This window comes from Penicillium griseofulvum (genome assembly GCF_001561935.1).
Source record: "Penicillium griseofulvum strain PG3 chromosome Unknown contig_79, whole genome shotgun sequence".
In the NCBI taxonomy this organism is placed as follows: Eukaryota; Fungi; Ascomycota; class Eurotiomycetes; order Eurotiales; family Aspergillaceae; genus Penicillium; species Penicillium griseofulvum.
The window spans coordinates 3,027,487-3,046,469 of NW_024467420.1; the positions used below are offsets into that span (position 1 = coordinate 3,027,487).

The following is an 18,983-nucleotide window of genomic DNA, read 5'->3' on the forward strand; positions in this document are numbered from 1 at the left end:
TCGATGATATTCCCGATAGATCGCTATGTCAAAGCCTAGAGTTTGTAGCTAGTATTGATTAAATCAGTAAATCATTTATTTTCAAAATTCTATAAATCTTGTAAATTCTATAAATTGTATTTAGATCTCAGGCCGATCTCAGCCTTGCAGATCAGTCGCGTCGCGTGGAGGCGCGTCTCTTATCGTCTCCAGTTCCACCTTCAAACTTCTGGGGTCAACTCCTTCTTTACCCATCCATCATGATTAGTCCTGCCGTAAAAAGAAAACCAGACCATCTCTCCGCCCCTGAATCGAAAAAACCCAAAGGAAGCATCACTGCATTCTTTGGACCTCCAAAGCCGAAACCTCCGAGCAATCAATCAACCTCAGCTTCTACCCCAACCCCACGAGCAAGCAGCTTTGATAAGGCAAAATGGGTTGCTTCCCTAACACCGGAACAAAAGGAACTGTTGCAGCTGGAAATTGATACCTTGGATGAGAGCTGGCTTGCTCACTTGAAGGATGAAGTGATCAGCACTGAATTCTTGAACTTGAAGCGATTCCTGAAGAAGGAGAAAGATTCCAAAGTTAAGGTCTTTCCACCAGAGGAGGATATCTATTCTTGGTAAATTTGGATCACCCTATCTAGCCCAAATCCGTGTGTTGACCAGACCGTAGGTCCCGATACACACCCCTGCACAAGGTCAAAGTGGTCATCATTGGCCAGGATCCGTACCACAATCACAACCAAGCTCATGGGCTTTGTTTCTCCGTCCGAGCCCCTGTGCGAGCGCCGCCATCGTTGCTCAATATCTACAAGGGTATCAAGATCGACTATCCTGAGTTCGAGGCACCACCCGACAAGGGAGGGTTACTCATACCTTGGGCTGAGCGTGGCATCCTAATGCTTAATACTTGCCTTACTGTTCGTGCTCACCAGGCCAACAGTCATTCCAACAAGGGATGGGAGAAATTCACTCAGAAGGTAATCGATCTCGTTGCTCGGGTACGAACCAACGGCGTCGTCTTCCTTGCTTGGGGTCGGCCTGCAGGGACCAGGGTGGCAAAAATAAACAAAGAGAAGCATTGTATCCTACAATCTGTGCATCCCAGTCCCCTGAGTGCGCATAATGGCTTTGTGAGTCATCTTCTACCTATCCTTGAAACTGTTAGCTGACAGCATGATATATAGTTCAAAAATGGACACTTCAAGAAGTGCAATGATTGGCTTGCTTTGCGGTACGGAGAAGACGAAATCATTGACTGGAGCCTAGTGCCATCTAAACACCCTCTGTTGGCTCCTTGCGTTTCTGACAAGGAAGATTCAACCGCTTTGGCCAGCGTGTCAGTTGAGCCTCAATCTGCCAAGGTGGAGGATGACAAAGTCAAGCCTAGGGAGGTTGATGAGTTTGATGATGATGATGCTGTTGAAGCCCTGGTGGCAGCTGAAGCAGCTGAGGCTTCTTCATATCCAGTCTAGACTTCTACACACATATCTATTTCGAGGTCTCACCTTAGAAAAGTCCTATTAGCTATGTTTGCTTGTGATTTTTCATGTTTCAGCTAGGAGTGGATAAGGAGTTAAGAAGTTAGGTTGGAATTTCAAATCAGTTTCCGGGTTTTCATATATATATATATATATATATTTACTAGTTGACTAGTTGACTACATAGTAGTTTAATTGTTTAATGTGATTAATAAAAAGAAAAAACGCGTGTCCATAAGCTTAAGCTTATTAGGAAGCTTATCGATAAGGTCAATCTTGATCTTCCAAAATCTCCCTTAAAAAGAACATCGTAAATGATTTAAATGGAACTCACTTGGCTTCCGGATATCCCTCAGTCGCGGAATCGTACTCGAGCCTTACGGGCTTGTCCTACATGTCAACGATCAAAGGTGCGTACGCGAAACAACCTAACAATTCTTCATCTGACCTCGCAACAGAAACGGTGCCGGCATTTAACTCCCAAATGGGAGCCCTCCAATGCTCCGAATCGACACTCACAACCAAACAATGACCCTGCAAGGCCCAGAGACGTCTCGAATCGCGAACAGCTTCCTGAATCCGCGCACATAGACCGAGCGCGGACAACCGATAATCCAGCTTTACCGGTCCTCGCCACTGAGCGATTTGTGGGAGATCTCAATCCAGAATCCCTGATTCGTGAAAGATTGGATGGGCCGACTGGGAGCCCTCTACGGGATCGTATCGGGCTCTGGATTAATTCACCAGCTTCACAGAAAGTGAAGCCTCAGAGCATACAGAGAGGACAAATCACAGCCGAAGCATATGCGACCGATTTCCCGGCCGAAACGGGAATTGATGGCCACGCCATTGCATCGTTACTTCATCAACGGTTTGTCTCGGGGATGCAAGCATGTGAACGACTGCCCCTCGGGACGCGGCAGTATTTGTCCACTATCTACTTCTCCAAGGTTAACCACATTGTGCCAATAGTTGATCAGGAATCTATCCAATCCCAAGCAGAAGGTTTGGCGTCGGTGTTTCTAGAAAAAGCCATATGTCTCGCCGCAGCAAAGACCCACGCGGCCAATCCGTACTTACGCCTTGTGTCAGGCGGCCCGATTCTATCGTCTCGCCAATTCTGTTCTGAGATTTATAAGGGGCTGGTTGTCGCCATGGATGCAGAGCTAGAGCCAGATCGGTTAACACGGATCCGCATCCTTGCCCTAATGTCCTTGCATTGTGAGGGCCTGGAAGGGGCTGAAGCAGCGTCTCTACACCTCTGTCAGGCTATCCACCAGGCCCAGACGGTAGGATTGCATCTCGGTCGGCCGAATCAAACCTCCACAGATTCCCTGACTAACCTTTTTTGGTGTCTATGGACATTGGACAAGATGCATGCAAGTATCGGTGGCCGGCCGGTTCTTCTAGCTGACCGTGATATCGCGGTCATGAAGCCCAGTGTTGGCGCTCAAACGTCGCGAGGGGCTTTTAAGGTGTGGCTTGCTGTATCAGACCTTCTCGCAACTGTCATATCGTTCTATCGACCCTCCGCAGAAACCACAAGCGGGTGGGAAGAGGGGTTCCCTGCATTTGAGGATATTGTGGGGGAGGATACGCAAGATGATCTGGATTTTGCTACTCTAGGTATGTCTATCATAGAGATCTCTGCCGTGCTATCGGATCTTTGGACTAACTGCGAGCAGGCTTCTTAGAGCTTTATTATCATTCTGTGGCTATTTTGTCCTGTCGGTATAAACCCACTGAGAACATCGATAGCACCAGACTCTCGTCTGTCAGACAAGGACTAGCAGCTGTTCGCATACATTCCATCGTCGCATCAGAGTGTGCAGATGACCTACCACCTCTTCCAATTGTGCCATATTCGGTCGCCTTGTCGATGGGTGTCTCATACAGACAACTCCGCTCGAGCAGACTTATCACGCATCTCGATCGAGCGAAGGCCAGTCTTGAAGCATGCCGCTCTGTTCTAGAAAACCTTAGTCTATACTGGTATTCCGCCGAGGCGATGGCCCGGTTGGGCCAAAAAGCCTTGCACCAGATTCAAGGCAAGCCACAGTTCTCCCGAACAAACCAGATGGGTCCACGGCATGTGGTAGAGTCTTCCCATAAACAAGTCAACCCTGAAAGTTCGTTATCGGAAGGGGTAGAGACGATTAATTCACCTCAAGACAATGATTCCCCCCGAGCCAAGAGGCAGCGCAATAAAAGCCATGGAATCGCCGCTATATCTCCGCCGGAGATCGCAATGGACGCTCTCCAGCCTCCAATGGATAGTCTAGATGTATCTATGCAAGACGGGCTTGCAGACATTGACACACTATTCGGCGAGTTCCTAGACATCTCTCTACCCACCAATTTCTGGGATCCTGTTTTTATAGAGACACAAGGGCAAACAAACGATCCGCGGTCATAATCATCATCATTATAAATATATACTGTGTATAAAAAAAATGAAAAGAAACTATACATGATGCAGCGTGAATTTTAGTGCCGGGTCATCCACCTGTGCAACCTTCCAATAGGTATGGAGATAACACCCGGGGGCACGTGAGAAGCCATTCGTATTTACAGGCCAGGGACTATATCCAAGCCCGAGTCGCCTCTCGGATATAGTATTCAGTCTGAAAGTTTCATAGCCTCATGCTCGGACATGTTGTTGTCCGCTAGGTGAGCGAAATCAACAGCCTTGGTATCAGTATCAAAGCCCATCATGTTCACGTTATCAACGTCAAAACCAAACCCCTTCTCCTGATCCTGGGCACCGTTTTGTTGGGCATTGTCATCAGCAAAGAAATCGGCGTTGCCCGGATCATCAAAGTTGATGAGAGCATCGAAGTCATTCTGAGTAACCTCGGCATCATTTGCCAGATCCATGAGTTCGGTAAGACTCATTTCAGAGGGCATAACAAACGCATCGCGATTCTTGTTGCGGTTGGCATTTGGATTGAGGTTATTGGTGCTGCCGTTTTCGCTTCCATCGGAATGCGGCGGCGTCGAAGCGAAAAGGTCTCCGGTGGACAGTCCGCCCGCGGCAAGACCGGAGAGTTTTGGGTATGTGAGGTCCGGGATCTTCTGAGCAAGGGAATCCGGCGGGGGTGTCAGAGTGTGTAGGCGGGAGGGAATAGTGGTGGTAGAGTCGAAGGGGTCTGCGGATGTGGTAGGTTGATCGCGGGCATGTGATGAGGTAGAAGAAGACTGTACGTCTTGGGGGGAGACGGTAAGCTGGATCCCTGCTTTGCGGATTGCGGCTTCGAGGAAGGAGGTGGCGAAGTCTGCGGAGGCGTATATCTCGCGCAGGCGCTGGAGGATGCGCATGCATTGATAGAAGCGATTGAGGCTCGTCATGCGGATGCTAGGGTCAGTGGACTTGATGTCGAGGAGATGGATGATGACAGCTGGTAGGAGGACTGTGACGCCAGTGGTGGGGTAGTACCGGGTCAAGTCGAGGCAATGTAGGTCCTGAGCGATGGCAGTGATCTCGACTGCGGCGAATCGCACCTTGTTCCGGGACATGTCTTGGAGTTCGGCGTCCGTGGACGGGTAAGGAGTGGCGGGGAGAACTTGTGGGCGATGCAGAGCGCTGGATGTAGTGAGGTAGACCATCTTCAACAAGGCACGGTGGGAGTGAAGCACTTCGTCTGCTTCGGATAGCTTCGATCCACTAGAGGCTACATATTGGGTTTCGATAGGGAGGTTGGCTAGCCAGTCCTCCAATTCCTGGTCACAACTTCGTACCTCAAAGGTCTCCGCGGTGGACTTCTTCGGGACAAGCATCATCGTGGTCTCCATAGTGCCACCAAACTTATGGCTGAGGACCGAGTACTGGGCTGACAAGACATGGCTGACGCAGAGACAGAGTTTGGCTTTCTCGATGAACATCAACGCGAGCTCGCGTTGATGGTTGACATTCTGGAGAATCTCCGAGTTACCAACGATAGCCACGATCTCGGGGGAGAAAGGACGGAATTCAAAGTCATCAAGACTCAGCATAGGCACATCACAATCGTCATCCTTAACACGCATAGGCCGTCGCATACCCAGGGCGATCAGTCGGTCACGAGTATACGTACTCCACCAGATCCGCTTCCACATCCGTTGGCGACGCACATCCATCCGCGAGTTTCCGGGATCCCGGTGCAGACCGATTGTGTGGGCCAACGACAGGCTGACACCCATCCAGTGCCAGGTGTCTTTTTGATCATCGGGAGTCTCGTACCAGTAGGTCATGAGCAGAAGCGACTGCACGAGCGAGATGCGGTCCACCTCGTAGTCGAAATCGTACAGGAGACGAGCACGCTGGAAGAATACCTTCCGGGCGACCTTGCGGGTCTGGTAGCCTGCGGCCTGCAAATGCTTCATATCAATGAAGGCCACACCGGCGAACATGACGGCCTGGAAGAGTAGCAGACTGATGCGGTGGATTCCATCGTTCTGTGAGATATTCTGCAAGAACTCCTCTAGGTCGAGTAAGGGCATATAGGTGTGAACATAGTGGATGTAGCTCTTCAATAGTTCGTTCCGGAGTGGGACGTCAGGGATGGTCAAGGCACCCTTGACGGCCAAGTAGTCAATATCCTCTTTCTGGAGTCGTGCCGGGAGTCCTCGGATATAATCCGGGAGGAACCCACTGGCGGACCGTGTATTGCCAAAATTGGGGTCTAATAGTTGTTGGATTTGCGAGGTCACATTGGCTAATGGCATAGAGGCGGGAACTGCTGGGTTTGGGGCCATGCGGCGTCGATAGTGGTCATCGGAGCCAATGCGTTGAGCCTGATTTTGATCTGTTTTTTATTTTCCCTTGTCAGCCAGATGGAGTTCCTAGGGTTCCAAGGAGATTGACGAACATAGCAGATGTGGCATATGCTGGCCCTGATCCAAATCCACCGAGGCTTGTGAGGGAGACGTTGGCACTAAATCGGCCAACCCTGAAAGATCACTGAGTCGGTGGAAAGGATTCTCCTCCGAAGCCTCCGGAGATTCAGAGTGGTTCTCTATCTCAACGCGAGATTTCCTAAATCACATGTCAGTGATGTTTAAGAGGCAAAATTAATTTCCAATTCCACGAACTTTCTGCGTTTACTCTCCGTGACCACGCACTCCACCTGATCCAAACGGCAATTTGTACATGGGGAGCCATTCTCGACCACATCACAGCGCACTTTACGGGCACGGCAGCAGCAACAGGCTTTTGAGGCGCGTCTCTTCACGGGACGGTTATGACCAGAGAGCCCGGCCGTGGAGGCCTTTCGTTTCCCAGATTCAGTATCAGTCATGTTGTGTTATTTGTGTCCGGGGGCGAATGGGGGACATTCGAGTTATATAAAGACACTGAGCATGTGACGGGGCTGAAAAGGGAAGAAAGTCACGATGAGCATGTGAAATTGGGAGGAGGGAAAAAAAAAAAAAGAAGAAGGAGAAAAGGAAAAGGTCAAAAGAAGAAATAGAGAGAGGAATCCTTTTTTTATTGAAGGTTTTAAGTGCCCCAGGTTCCCACAGTTTCTCTTACCATGGTTTAACCCGCAAACAGCCAAGGTTTGAGGGGAATAGATCGAAAATAAATTACTGTTATCCCCCAGTATTACCAGTATTAAACATATTATACCCAACCTTGGAACAAGAACCAATTAGGTAATATACCACTAACACCCGGGGCCTGGGGATCGCCTTTATAACTACCGTCCCTCGGCCCGGTCACGTTACACACACGACTCCATGTGAAAGTCTATGATATCATATTATCTTCACCCTCTTAAGAGTCGGGCTATATACTGCTATTACTCGAGATTTCAAGTCGAGATTTCATCTACCTTTGATTCCTTTCATTACAATATAGGCCTCCGAGAAACACCGATAAAAAACAAAGCTAATAAGTGAAGATCCTAAATTGCGGGAATAAAAGGGAGTGTTCATTTTCCCACATTCCCCCGACTGTCCCGGACCTTTCAGCCAAGACTGGAGAATTCTCCAGTTCCCGACAAGCGGAGCCTATGTGGAGGGATTTTGGCGCTTTTTGAAGCGTGTCTGGAAGTCTGGACGGACCGATGAGTAATACGATCAACACTCCAAGGCTCCCCGACCTCGGGAGGTTCTTTTGAATTGTCAATGTTGTACGGAGTACAAGTATTGAATATATCTCATGCTGTTCTCTATACAGAGTACAATACACATAGAATTTTTAATAGCATAAAGGCTCCCTTACTATGTATTCATTCCCAGGGATATGCATGAGACAATTAAAATACAAGTTACGTGAGGAAATATACCTTGTATCCACCCCGGAATAAATGGCAAACCGGGAATGGAGTACCCCTGAACGGGCCAAAATGAATGTATCCGTGTTTCACCCCGGCCTGCCGAGTTAACCCTCACGTGGACAAAGAAAGTGCCGATTGTCGGAAGAATGTAGCATTTAGATGCTACATATTACTATACCTAGGTACATATTACTACTCCGTATATACACAATAAATCATGTAATATGCAGAATTCAATACCCTTTTGTTGAAAAAGAATAGAATGACGCCATAACTCCGCTAAAATTCTCAAATTGGAATTTCTTTTTAAGTTCAGAAATTCTTTCCTCTCACGAGGACGAGAGCGGACCCAGTGGGACGCCAATCACGAATATGGCAAAGGTCACGACGGAGTACTCCGTATATTAAAATTAAAATTCTTTCTGTCCGGCATATTCCGCTAAAAATGAATATTCTGGGGTATAAAAAGTCAAAAAAGCAAACCGATGCTACCCGAACCCGTTATAACAACCTTTTTTTTTTTTTCTTTTTCTTTTTCATTTTCATAGATCTAGACTTTTAAATGTCATTGACAGATTAAATAACTCGCCAAGAACTAAACGGCAAATCCGGCACTTCACCCCACGTTTTGTTAGTGGGGGGGAAATATAAAGGATTCAATCCTCTTTATAATGCGGGGGAAATACTTTGGAAGTATACCTTAAGATCGAGATCCTATGAACGGGATTAATTCCATATATTCCGGTATTCAACACGTATTGAAAGTATCGGGGAGAATCCCGACTTCTAGACCTCAACATTAAAAACTCAACTCTATGCGGGCACAGGTAGTTAGAGTCACAGCCTCGTAGAACTGGCACAATAGACCTCACTCTCAATTCTACGGAAACATGAGCCCCATGATAGTGAAAGTGATCCCGATGTGATAGCGAAGATACTGGTTAGTGAGGTCATATCATAGGGCTAGGTGACTGCCAAGGTCCTACTAGAAACTGCTGACTTGGCATCTGAGATCCCTCTGATGCCCTAAATATCCAAGACTACAGCTGCTTAATCACTGCCTAGGATGATCTTGGCATACAGAAATACAGAATCCTGGGATCGTTAAATCATTTCATATCACTATTTAGTGACCCAATCTCAATCAGACCCCCCCTGCCTAGACCAATCTTAGCAGACGCCGAGAAATAGAAGTAGACATAAACATCGTAATCCAAATGTACCTAAACCGTAAAACATTAAAACATCTGCTGCCGGGGAATCAAGATGGGAATGACCCCATAAAGTAAAAAAGAAAACACAAAACCAAAATCAGAAGAGAGAATCCAAGCCAAATCCATAAAACCTAAACACCACCGCGGCCCATCCTCTCGATTGAACTCATGATCCCGCCTCGGCCGGGAGTAGGCATTGCAATGCCAGATCTGCCACCGCTATTACCGCGAGAATGACCGCCGGGAGCACCGAATCTAGGAATTCGCTTCTCTGTAGTGGCGGGGGGACGGATGCTTCCAGACACAGAACGACTGACACTGCGACGGAAGTCATCGGGGGTAACTTCGTGGGCCGGCTGAGCTACTGGCTCATCAATGTGATCGTTATGCACAGAAGATGCCACAGAGGGTTCGCGGTCTCGAGGCTGAGATGGAGCGGGCGCCTGCTGCATAGCTAGCCACTCGTCAACGGCGGCAACAAGCTCGCCCTTCTCGGCGCGTTCAGACTCCAAGTCTGCACGAATTCGCTCGGTATCATCCTTCAGAGCAGCCATCTCTCGCTGCAAGCCCTTGATCTGGGCCTCCATGACACGCTTCTCGGCCTCATGCTCCTCATTCTCGCGAGCGAAGAGACTGGTGTTAGCCGCGGCCATTGAATCAGATTGCGCAGTATCAAGTTCAACACGGAGATGTTCATTTTCCTGGCGTGCGGCAGTGAGCTTCTTCTCCGCCTCACGCAGACGTTTCTCCCAGCGAGACTCGTAGCTCTTTTTCAAGGCTGCAACCTTGGTCTCATGCTTGCCCTTGTAGAGCACATGAAGCTCGCGAGCGACCTTTTCAACGGCATCCTGAACTTCTCGAGCAGTGTCTTCGGCCGAGTTGGAAGGCTGGCGAGATGAGCTAGCTTTACTGGTGCTAGAGACAGCCGCAGAACGTGCAGCGGAAAGCTGGCTTTCCAGCTCGACAACTTTGCCTTCCAACTTCTCCTTGCTTTTTTCGGCCTCGTCGGCCTTTCGAGACAGACGGTCACGTTCGCGCTCTCCCTCCACTAATTCGGAGCGGGCAGACCGCAGGACAGTTTCCATCTCATTGACTCGACGTTCCCATTCGGCCTGTTCCATCTCCAGTACCTCCTTGCCGGCGGCTTCGTTGCGTACTTCTTCTAGAGCTTCGCCGACACGTCTTTCGGCGTCTGCCACTGCTTGCTTTAGGCTGGCAACCTCAGCCTCTTTGCCGCTGAGGGTGGCTTTGAGCGAAGATATATCAGACAAGAAACCCGACTTCAGTGACTCCAATTCACGGGGAGTGACCGAGGGAATGGATCGAGGGGTAGGCGCAGCCGGAATATCGAAGTCCAACAGTGACGACATCTTCCCGGGAGATCGAATAGATTGCCGCGCCGATCGGATGGGCGGACGTCGGGAGGGGGAGAAACGGGCACTCGACATGGACTGACGAGGGAAGAAGTTCATTTGATCGGTGAAATCAAGGAGATTGGCAGAGTCAACTGGATGAGCCATGTCCCGAGGGCCTCGTGGTCTCGGTGTAGGCGATCCCATAGGTGAGTTTGCATCTAGATAGGTGCTCGCTCTATATACCCTGCGCCCTGCGCTTGGGGTAGCTGGGTCGACACTCCGTCGATGTCCGTCCATATTAGGAGCTGGGCTCGGTGCGACACTGCCTCGCATTGACTTCACCGGCGACTGGGCGCGGAGCTTCGCAAATGTAGTCATATCAGGCATGGCGGAAAATGTGCTCAAGCAAGTGTCATCTATCGAGTCGTCGACCATCGAATTCTCGTGTGAAATATTCTCTTTGTCACCATCTTCCTGGAGTACTGTGCTCATCCCTTCGTTGTGCCTGTCCTCTATCATGCTGTTGCCAATTGCTGATCGGTCGTGGACGGCACTTGTAGCGGAGAGGACGCTCTTGTCATGAGATACACTAGACTCCTCTTCGACATCGATGTGTATCGCTGGTGCATCTGGTCGGCTCACCATGCCCTTCTTATGGCGCTCGTTTTCCTGCAAATCATCCTCCGGATCCTGGGGTGTTTCGTCGTAAGATCTTTTGCGGGGAGTTGCTGCAATAGAGCGCTCGTCATTCCGCCCAAGCGACGCACGAGAAACCTGGCGCGACTTGTGAATATTGAGGCTGTTTTCCTTAAGACTCAGCCGGAAGGACGAAGTAGGTGCTGGAATAGGGGAAGACGAGTTGGATGCTACCGATGACTCCGCAGGCGCATGCATATGGGGAGAATCAACTGCCGCTGGTGCTTCGTCGCGAATGGGCAAACCCGATTCCGCGGCAAAGGATGAACGCTTAGATGCCACTGGTGAGTTTTGCTTCAACTCGTGTGACTTCGGTGGATCAGCCGTCTCTGGTGCTTCAGGGCGGATTGCTGAATTCGGTGTCACGACAGGCGAGGAAAACTCAGGCGCAACTGGTGGACCTTGTTGCATCTCACGGAGCTCCAATGGATCAGCTGCCACATTTCTTGCCTCGTGGCGAAAAGGCGAAGTAGCGGGATCGGGCAATGGCCGTGCTTTAGAAATTGGCGAGTCATTCTGCATTTCGCGCAAGCGATCAAGGTCGACCGTCTCTTCCCGCGCATCAGGCCGGAACGGGGAGCTTGCAGGCTCCTCTAGAGCCAGCCGTACCCCTAATCCAGGAGACATAGGCTGGACCTCGCGCAGTTTTTGAAACCCCGCTGTCTCTTCTCGGATATGAGTCCGAAACGGAGAAATTCCCGGGCTCTCTTCCTCCAATGGCTGAAGTTGTGGGCATGGCAGAGGAGAAGACTGTTGCTCTTCGTGCATATTTTGGAGATCAGCAGTATCTTCACTGGCGTTAGGACGGAAGGGGGAGCTCATTGGCTCTCCCAGAGCCAGTCGCTTGTCCAAGCCTGGTGACATAGGTTGCACCTCGCGCAATTCTCGAAAATCGACTGTCTCCTCTGTTGGGTGTGGACGGAATGGAGAGCTTACAGGGCTCTCCTCCTCTAGCGGTTCAAGTTGTAGGTGTGATTGGGATGAGGTCTGTCGCATTTCGCGCAGCTTCTGGAAATCTACGGTATCTTCGCGTGCATCAAACTGGAATGGTGAGCTGGCACCTTGTTGGTATGATTCGGCATCGTCGAAATCGTCATTATGTTCATTCTCGTTCTCCGGTTCGTTAGGACAGTAGGTATCGTTTTCATCATAGGCGTTTGAACTTGGCGCAGCATAGCCTAACCACCCCCTCTTCAATGGACTTGAGAGAACATGTTCCGAGGGCTGGTCAAGGGTCTTGTGAATGAAGGGCGAAGAATTCGCCATTTGAGATTGTGCGCGCGCGTTCTGGTAGGAGGATGAGAGGGGCGACAGTGGATTTGACATAATGAAAGCAGAAGAAATAGAATTGGTTAATTGTAAGAGGTCGTCTCTGGTCTGTTGTTAGAACCAGTTTGGACAAGAGGAAAGCAGAGTTTGTGTATACAAAATCGTTGCTGTGTTGACGTTGCTTGGTAAACAAAACTAGTCCTAATTAGGAAAGGTGCATCCAATCTATCTAATCGGAGTCTTGGACTATACAGACCTCGGGACTATAGAATAATCTGTCCTTAACAATCTAGGACTTCAATAATTTGATTTATTTGGTCAATGATATTAGGGATATTATATTCAAGATATCTGATGTCTCTTTAGATGACCTTTTACATGTGCCTTATACATAGGTTTTGCGCCTTAGTGTTGTAGCTCATAGGATACTGATTAACAGACTATAGAATCGGTAGAAAGCATAATTCCTACATGGATAACGTGTACAATACCCAGGGAAGAGGATCTTGAGAGATTACTGATGAGCTGATTTTGATATAAGGCCCTGAAACAATGGCTTTGTTGATCGTATTATGAAATTTATGATTCTATAAGGGTAGAACTACAAGGAAAAAAAAAAAAAAAGCAACCCCGGTCGACCTTCTCTTTCTTTTTCTTAATCCGACTCTATTACCGCTTCTGTGTGTGCATCATGTCTATTGACAATGATATGAACGATTTCATCGTGTGGCTGATCTGGAAGAGCCACGTAATGACAAACAGCTGCTGGCTCCACAGTTGCTGATGAACGTCTGTCACGCTGGATATACCACAGCTGTAAAGCACCAACTAACGCAACGAGACTACTCCCCCACCAGGCAATACCAGTGCAGCCAATTTCAGCTCCAAAGCTATAAAAAAAGCCAGCAATTGGAGGAGCGAGAGTTCGAGATGCAGCCCCGGCAGAAGCAGCGAGGCCATTGATTTTGCCCATGACGGAGTCTGAGGGGCTAGCTTGCTTGATGAGGATCAGAAGGATAGGATAGTCAATAATGGACAGGATATTGCGAACGATCAAGCAAGCATAAATACCAACATAGATGAGTTGGGCTGGCAAAAAGACCAGGAAGGGAACCATGAAGTATGCGATTGGATGGAGCACCGTAACGATGATGAAGAGCCGCCAGATTCCCAGGTAATGTGCTAACACGGGGAAAATGATACTTTGAATCACGAGAGCGATAATGCCATCAGAGGACATGATCACGCCTACAGCTCGAGTCGAAAGACCGACTCCGCCTGGGATATCAAAGGGGGAGTGGCGCAAATATGGCAATTCTCGGGGGTCCTTGTCCTGCAAGAAGATGGGCAAGAGATGATCATATGTCATCGAGTGATAAGTAAAGATCGCCAACGCAACTACAAGCATGATTACTCGCCAAGTGAAAGCTTTGGGCTTTGGCACCTTCTTCCACGTCGGCGAGGAGCCATCGGCTTGCACATTCCAATTCTCATCATTATGCAGGTGAACCCGATTGAAGGTCCCGTAAGACTCCGCTCGCAAATCTACACCAGCATTGGCAGTTGCGCCAGATGTAACCAGAAGCGGCTGCTCAGCTGCCTGGTCGAAATGCCCATGGACCTCTCCGGGCTGCATCTTGGGATGAGTCTCTTGCAGGAACAACCAGCTACCAGCAATGCTAAGAAGAAGTAAGACACAGCAAACGAGGTTGGGTAAAAGGTAGGGGAATTTTCCAAAGAGGCCATCGGGTGGAAATAGAGAGGGGAATCCCTCAGCTGGCTTTGCTAGCAGACCTCCAATGGCTGAAGCAGATTAGAGCTTGCAGTAGAATTCTATTGTGGGGAATGCTATACATACCTGGGCCGATAATCGTTCCAATTGACCAAACAAAAGGCATGATAGCATATGCTCGAGCTAGATACAAGATTAACATCAGACTCCGCTACATAGAATGGTGATAAACTTACGTTCATGTTCAGGTCGCTTAACAAGCTCACCGACCATTGTCTGGATTATTCCAATATTTCCATTCAGGGCTCCACCAAGAGCTCGACCGGCGAGCGCAACCCAGAAGTTTGAGGCGATGCCCACCATGATCAAAGAGGTCATAGTTCCAACACAGCCAGATAGAAGGATAGGCTTCCGGCCCAGACGGTCTGAAAGAGCACCCCAGAACATACCGGTTAGAGCCTCTGCGAGCGAGAATGCCGAAATCAAAATACCAGCATAGAAGGAAGCATTGTTCCCATTATCCATATGGAAGTCCTTGACCATCACCCACGAGTAGGGGAAGATAGAAGTCAAGGCGATGGGCTCTGCAACCCGGCATATTGCTGTTTCGTTGTGTTAGTCATTGTCAAGTACTCCCGATGTCCGTACAAACCCAGGGACATGACATACCTAGGAGGAAAAGCTGTGCCGTGGGAAAACTGTCAGGTGACGGATGTGATCTTCCCTGTGGTGTCAATGCCATAGTTCTTCAGAAGTAGTTAAGATCTTACGGCAATCCACCTAGCTGTCAAATCGAATATATCCCACTGCACTGCCCGTACCTTGCGAGCGGGGAAATATTCTGTTGTTTTTCTTGATTTCCTTTCTCAAGTCAATTAGTTTATGGTATTTGCTTGAGAAGACAACCCGAAGATCAACTTTGGAGAGAAGTTGAAAGGGCGTGAGGGAGAAGCTTCGGGAAGAGATTTAATTTTCCACAACCAAGAACGGACAAATGACCCCGATCCCCAACCTAAAGCAATTGATATTTTCTCAAATATGATTATACATGGGTATACGGAGTATATCTCTTTAACTAGAAACTTATATGTCTCCCCACGTGATGAAAAGATTTTCAGGTGGCGAACTATACGTTCGGGTATTTTCGGTTATATTTGATTAAGAGTAATAATTACCCAAGGTAACATAACCATGGAGTAATATGTATACATACATACATATATATATATATATATAAATGCATTATATGTGCAATAATAAATATATAATATGTAAGATATAAGATGTAACTAAAATAAACATTGATTTCTTCTCCACTCTGTTTCTTATATACTGATCAGCCAATTAAAAGGCCATTTCATTTTGGACCTGCAGATCTGCCGCATATGGACTTAAGAAAACATCAGATACATGACATTGAAGAATTCCAAGGTTGAATATAATGTTTATATAATCTTACGGATTACCAAAATAATTCACTGAGGCTGCAAAAGCGACTAATGAAGGATTTATATACATATTGTAGCTTGTATGTTTATGGATTTGAGGAAATTAGAAATCTCACTATTCAACGATCAGAATGCTAAACACAAATAATTTCTATCCTTGACCAGAAAGTAAGAAATGAGGGTATGGAAGACCCAATGTAACCAAAAAAAAAAAACAAAAACAAAAAACAAAAAGAAAAACGATGAGCATAAGAAAAGATAAGCAGAGATGCCTTCACCAATCCATTGCGCCGGCTAACCCACACATGCCATGCGGTCCGGATTGTATCTAGATACCAAAGAAAGCCAAACTGGAGAAGAAACAGAAAGAAACAGAAAGTAAACGACTTTCACGAAGTAGCCTCTGGGTGCACGGGGGAACTAGTGATCTCGACAGAGCGAGTCTCGAGTTCTTTAGGAAGGGTACCGGAGTCATCACGGGACTCCACACGAGACTCGACGACAGGCGCCGGTTGAGGGTTCACCTCCGCTAAAGGCTGGTGAACGGACGGAGTGGCACTCGAAGACGAGCCCTCGGTCCTGGTATTGTTGGAGGTATCCTCGACATGTTCCGTAGAGTCATCCGCTTTCTCCTCATCGCCAATCACAGCAGCTAGACTGCGAAAATTGAACATTGGCTCAAGAGAGTGGGGGTTGGCCACTCCACCAGCGCGGTCACCTGTGCCATCCTCTGGGGTGGTTTCCATGACAGAAGAAAAAGACGAGGAGGCACTGGAGACCTGCCGCAGGTGAGATGGCCGTGACGGCTCAGACTGATCCGCCGATTGATTTGCTGGCGCTACTGAATCAAGCAGTATAGGGGTGTTTGTTTCTTCTGTAGTCGATGGCAAGACACGGTCAACCCCCTTGCCTTTGCTACCAGCAGCAATTTCTTCACCAATGATATCCTCGCCGATGACAGAGGATGAGCTACTAGTCCCCTTACCTAAACTGGATTCGCCAAGGATATCCAAAGCGGAGGCGCTAGCATTATTGCTGTATAAGCCAGTCTTGCGAGCCACCTTATCCGCTTTCTTGGCCTCCTTCTCCTTCTCCTTCTCCCTCCTTTTGGCCTCCTTTCTTGCCTCTTTCTCCTCCCGTCTGAGGCGCTCGTCTTCGCTGGCCAAGCTCAGTCGGATAGCTTCCATCATCATCATTTCCTCAAGATCGTCAATTCGATTGCGCCTCGAACTCGATCGAGGAGCAGCCGGGCTACCTACTCCTTCTTCGGCAGAGGCAGAATCAGTGTCTTGTCCAGTCGTTCGAGACGCCCGATCAGCACCAGCACCAGCACCAGCACGCTCTGTCAAGAAAGCCAATGCATTGAGGGCGGGCGAAGCGGTCCGGCCGCTATTCCCCTCCCCACCGGTAGCTCTTCGCATTCCTCGCCGTCCGATGCCAAAGCCACGCGAGTCACTCCCGGATGCATTGGGGTTGATCAAATATGCCGCAGTATGAAGCGCAGTCGCTGCGGCAGATCGACGTGCCGCGTGGGCTCGTGCATTCGATAATTTGGTGGCCCAGTCCGGGCGAATCCTATCCGTTGTCACCACTGTGGGGTCACTGGCGGATAGTGAGGTCGCACGGCGGCGACCCGGAATGGCGGCGGTAGCAGAAGATAAAGAGGAGGTGGAGGATACGGGGGAAACGAAGTTAGGTGAGAGTCGAGCGCTAGGGTCTGCAGCATAACTTAGGCCCCGACGGAACGAGGGAGGTAAATAGGTGACTCCAAACTCGGGCTGGACACAAAAGGGGCATGCCGAGGGCTCGGAGACCAGCTGTGACTCGGCCGACTCAGGCTGCTCTCCCTCAGCTGAAGGAGCATTCGCGTTAGGCTCTCCATGCTCTGGGGGGTGAGGGTCCGGGCGCTTGATCTGCACGAAACACTCGGAGCAAATAGGCTGATCGCAGCATCGGGTACGGTTTAAATACGGCGGGTAGTAGAGGAAACAGATAGGACATTCGCTTGCGTCTTTGTACAAATAGACTTCGATCGGCTGTCCGTTGACAAATGGGTCCTTGGGAAGCTGCAGTTCCCGGGGCGTTAGATCTGTTTGTGAATTTTGCTTGGAGGTGGTCAAAGCAGCCAAGGTCTTCGCCCTCGTTCGAAAGAGAGGGGAGGTGGATGTCCCGGATGCGATCGGAGATGCGGAGGGTAATGACTGAGGGGGGTTGGAGGACTGCGAAACATCTGAATTATAGGATTGCGATCTGGACGTGATCGGCACTGTCAGTTGCTGAATATTTGTCGGATCGGCAGAGGCCTTGTCTGTGGTCTTGGATAATTTGTACTCTAACTCGGGCGGAATCTCGTCGGGCAAGGGAATCGGCATGCCTCGTGCGGCGGCCATAATCTGATGCTCAGCCCATGCCTCCGAGAAGTCATTAAGACCTCTCCAGAAGGGAGCTAGTCGGCGTTCAATCTAGCCTGCTGTCAGTGGCTAATTTGCATCAAGAGAGATCTCAGGAAAACCTACCATCAGTTGGCGCACCACTACCTTATTGTAGTCTTCTGTCCCCACGTACACGCCCTGCGTCACAAGATAACCTCCATCGACATGCTCCTCTTTCATACTGCGCTCCCTCTCTTTAAGACGAGCCACCCGTTCCTTCTCCAAGCGGCGGGCCTCGCGCTCTTGTTTTGTCTCCCGCCGATGCTCTAATGTGGCAATCTCTCGATCATGACTGCCGATTCCAAGAATCGAAAGATCAGGCCTACTACCTCTTGCTGACCGAGAACCTTGATACGGCCTTGAGCTATCGGAGGCGCCCGAGGATAATTGATGACTTCGACGACTTGATGGGGCTGTGGAGCGTGACTCCTTGGTCTGAGAGTTTCCCATATTGGAGATCCCAGATAGATGAGGGGAAGGATAGGGAGATTGGCGAATGTTAATCCCCAAGGTTCACGGGTGGTTTAACTCCGAATGGATATGGCGGGAAAGGGCCCCCAAAGGGGGGTTGAATTTGTATTGGTGCAGTAGAAATGATATAAAGGAGATGGGGGGGAGGGGAGCCAGAGAGTGGAGGTAAGAGGAGTAACTTCAGAGCGGGGGGGGGTTGTGATCTGTCCGGAGTAACTGGGGAAGTGAGATCGGTAAGGAATTTCTACAACCCCCGGTGAAGCCGAAACTAAAAAAGAATGTTTAGTTACAGATTTTAATTCAAGAAGATTCAAAAAAGATTCAAAAGAATTCAAGTAGAAAGAAGTACCGGATGTGGCGGATGTTATTTTTTGTTATTTTTTGTTAAATTTTTTTTTTTTTTACCTGTTTATGTTAAAAGGCCTTCATATAACTATAACTATAACTAGTTATGTTGTAGACATAATACTACAACTATGCTTAGTAGAAGTAATTAAACAGTTAAATAGTTAAACAATTCTTTAGATAGAAACCTTGGAAGATTACACTCTTTTGAATGTATCACAGGACTAGTATTAAGTACAATTAGAGATGAAGTCATGGGTACTTAACGAGAGGGCTTTAGTTAGGCAGAGAGCTCATTC

At 48.7% G+C, this 18,983-nt stretch overlaps 5 protein-coding genes across 5 annotated transcripts; 1 reads left to right on the forward strand and 4 right to left on the reverse strand.

The window, feature by feature from the left end:
* Window positions 1-239: 239 nt before the first annotated feature.
* Window positions 240-3,881, forward strand: PGRI_009840 (transcription factor domain-containing protein; the record flags this gene model as incomplete). The annotated part of the gene is made up of 5 exons (XM_040788697.1): window positions 240-604; window positions 658-1,117; window positions 1,172-1,417; window positions 1,924-3,091; window positions 3,151-3,881. The coding sequence occupies 5 exons, from the start codon at window positions 240-242 to the stop codon at window positions 3,879-3,881; spliced, it is 2,970 nt and encodes a 989-aa protein (XP_040652469.1).
* Window positions 3,882-4,084: 203 nt separating this feature from the next.
* On the reverse strand, window positions 4,085-6,199 carry farB1 (putative C6 transcription factor (Ctf1B); the record flags this gene model as incomplete). Its single annotated transcript, XM_040788698.1, has 1 exon — window positions 4,085-6,199. One exon carries the CDS (start codon window positions 6,197-6,199, stop codon window positions 4,085-4,087), a length of 2,115 nt encoding a protein of 704 aa, XP_040652470.1.
* A 2,868-nt stretch (window positions 6,200-9,067) lies between these two features.
* PGRI_009860 (uncharacterized protein) lies at window positions 9,068-12,253 on the reverse strand (the record flags this gene model as incomplete). Its single annotated transcript, XM_040788699.1, has 1 exon — window positions 9,068-12,253. One exon carries the CDS (start codon window positions 12,251-12,253, stop codon window positions 9,068-9,070), a length of 3,186 nt encoding a protein of 1,061 aa, XP_040652471.1.
* A 658-nt stretch (window positions 12,254-12,911) lies between these two features.
* PGRI_009870 (MFS transporter) lies at window positions 12,912-14,730 on the reverse strand (the record flags this gene model as incomplete). The annotated part of the gene is made up of 4 exons (XM_040788700.1): window positions 12,912-14,059; window positions 14,115-14,171; window positions 14,225-14,590; window positions 14,658-14,730. 4 exons carry the CDS (start codon window positions 14,728-14,730, stop codon window positions 12,912-12,914), a joined length of 1,644 nt encoding a protein of 547 aa, XP_040652472.1.
* Window positions 14,731-15,825: 1,095 nt separating this feature from the next.
* Window positions 15,826-18,318, reverse strand: sip5 (Sip5p; the record flags this gene model as incomplete). The annotated part of the gene is made up of 2 exons (XM_040788701.1): window positions 15,826-17,898; window positions 17,953-18,318. The coding sequence occupies 2 exons, from the start codon at window positions 18,316-18,318 to the stop codon at window positions 15,826-15,828; spliced, it is 2,439 nt and encodes an 812-aa protein (XP_040652473.1).
* Between the last annotated feature and the right edge of the window lie 665 nt (window positions 18,319-18,983).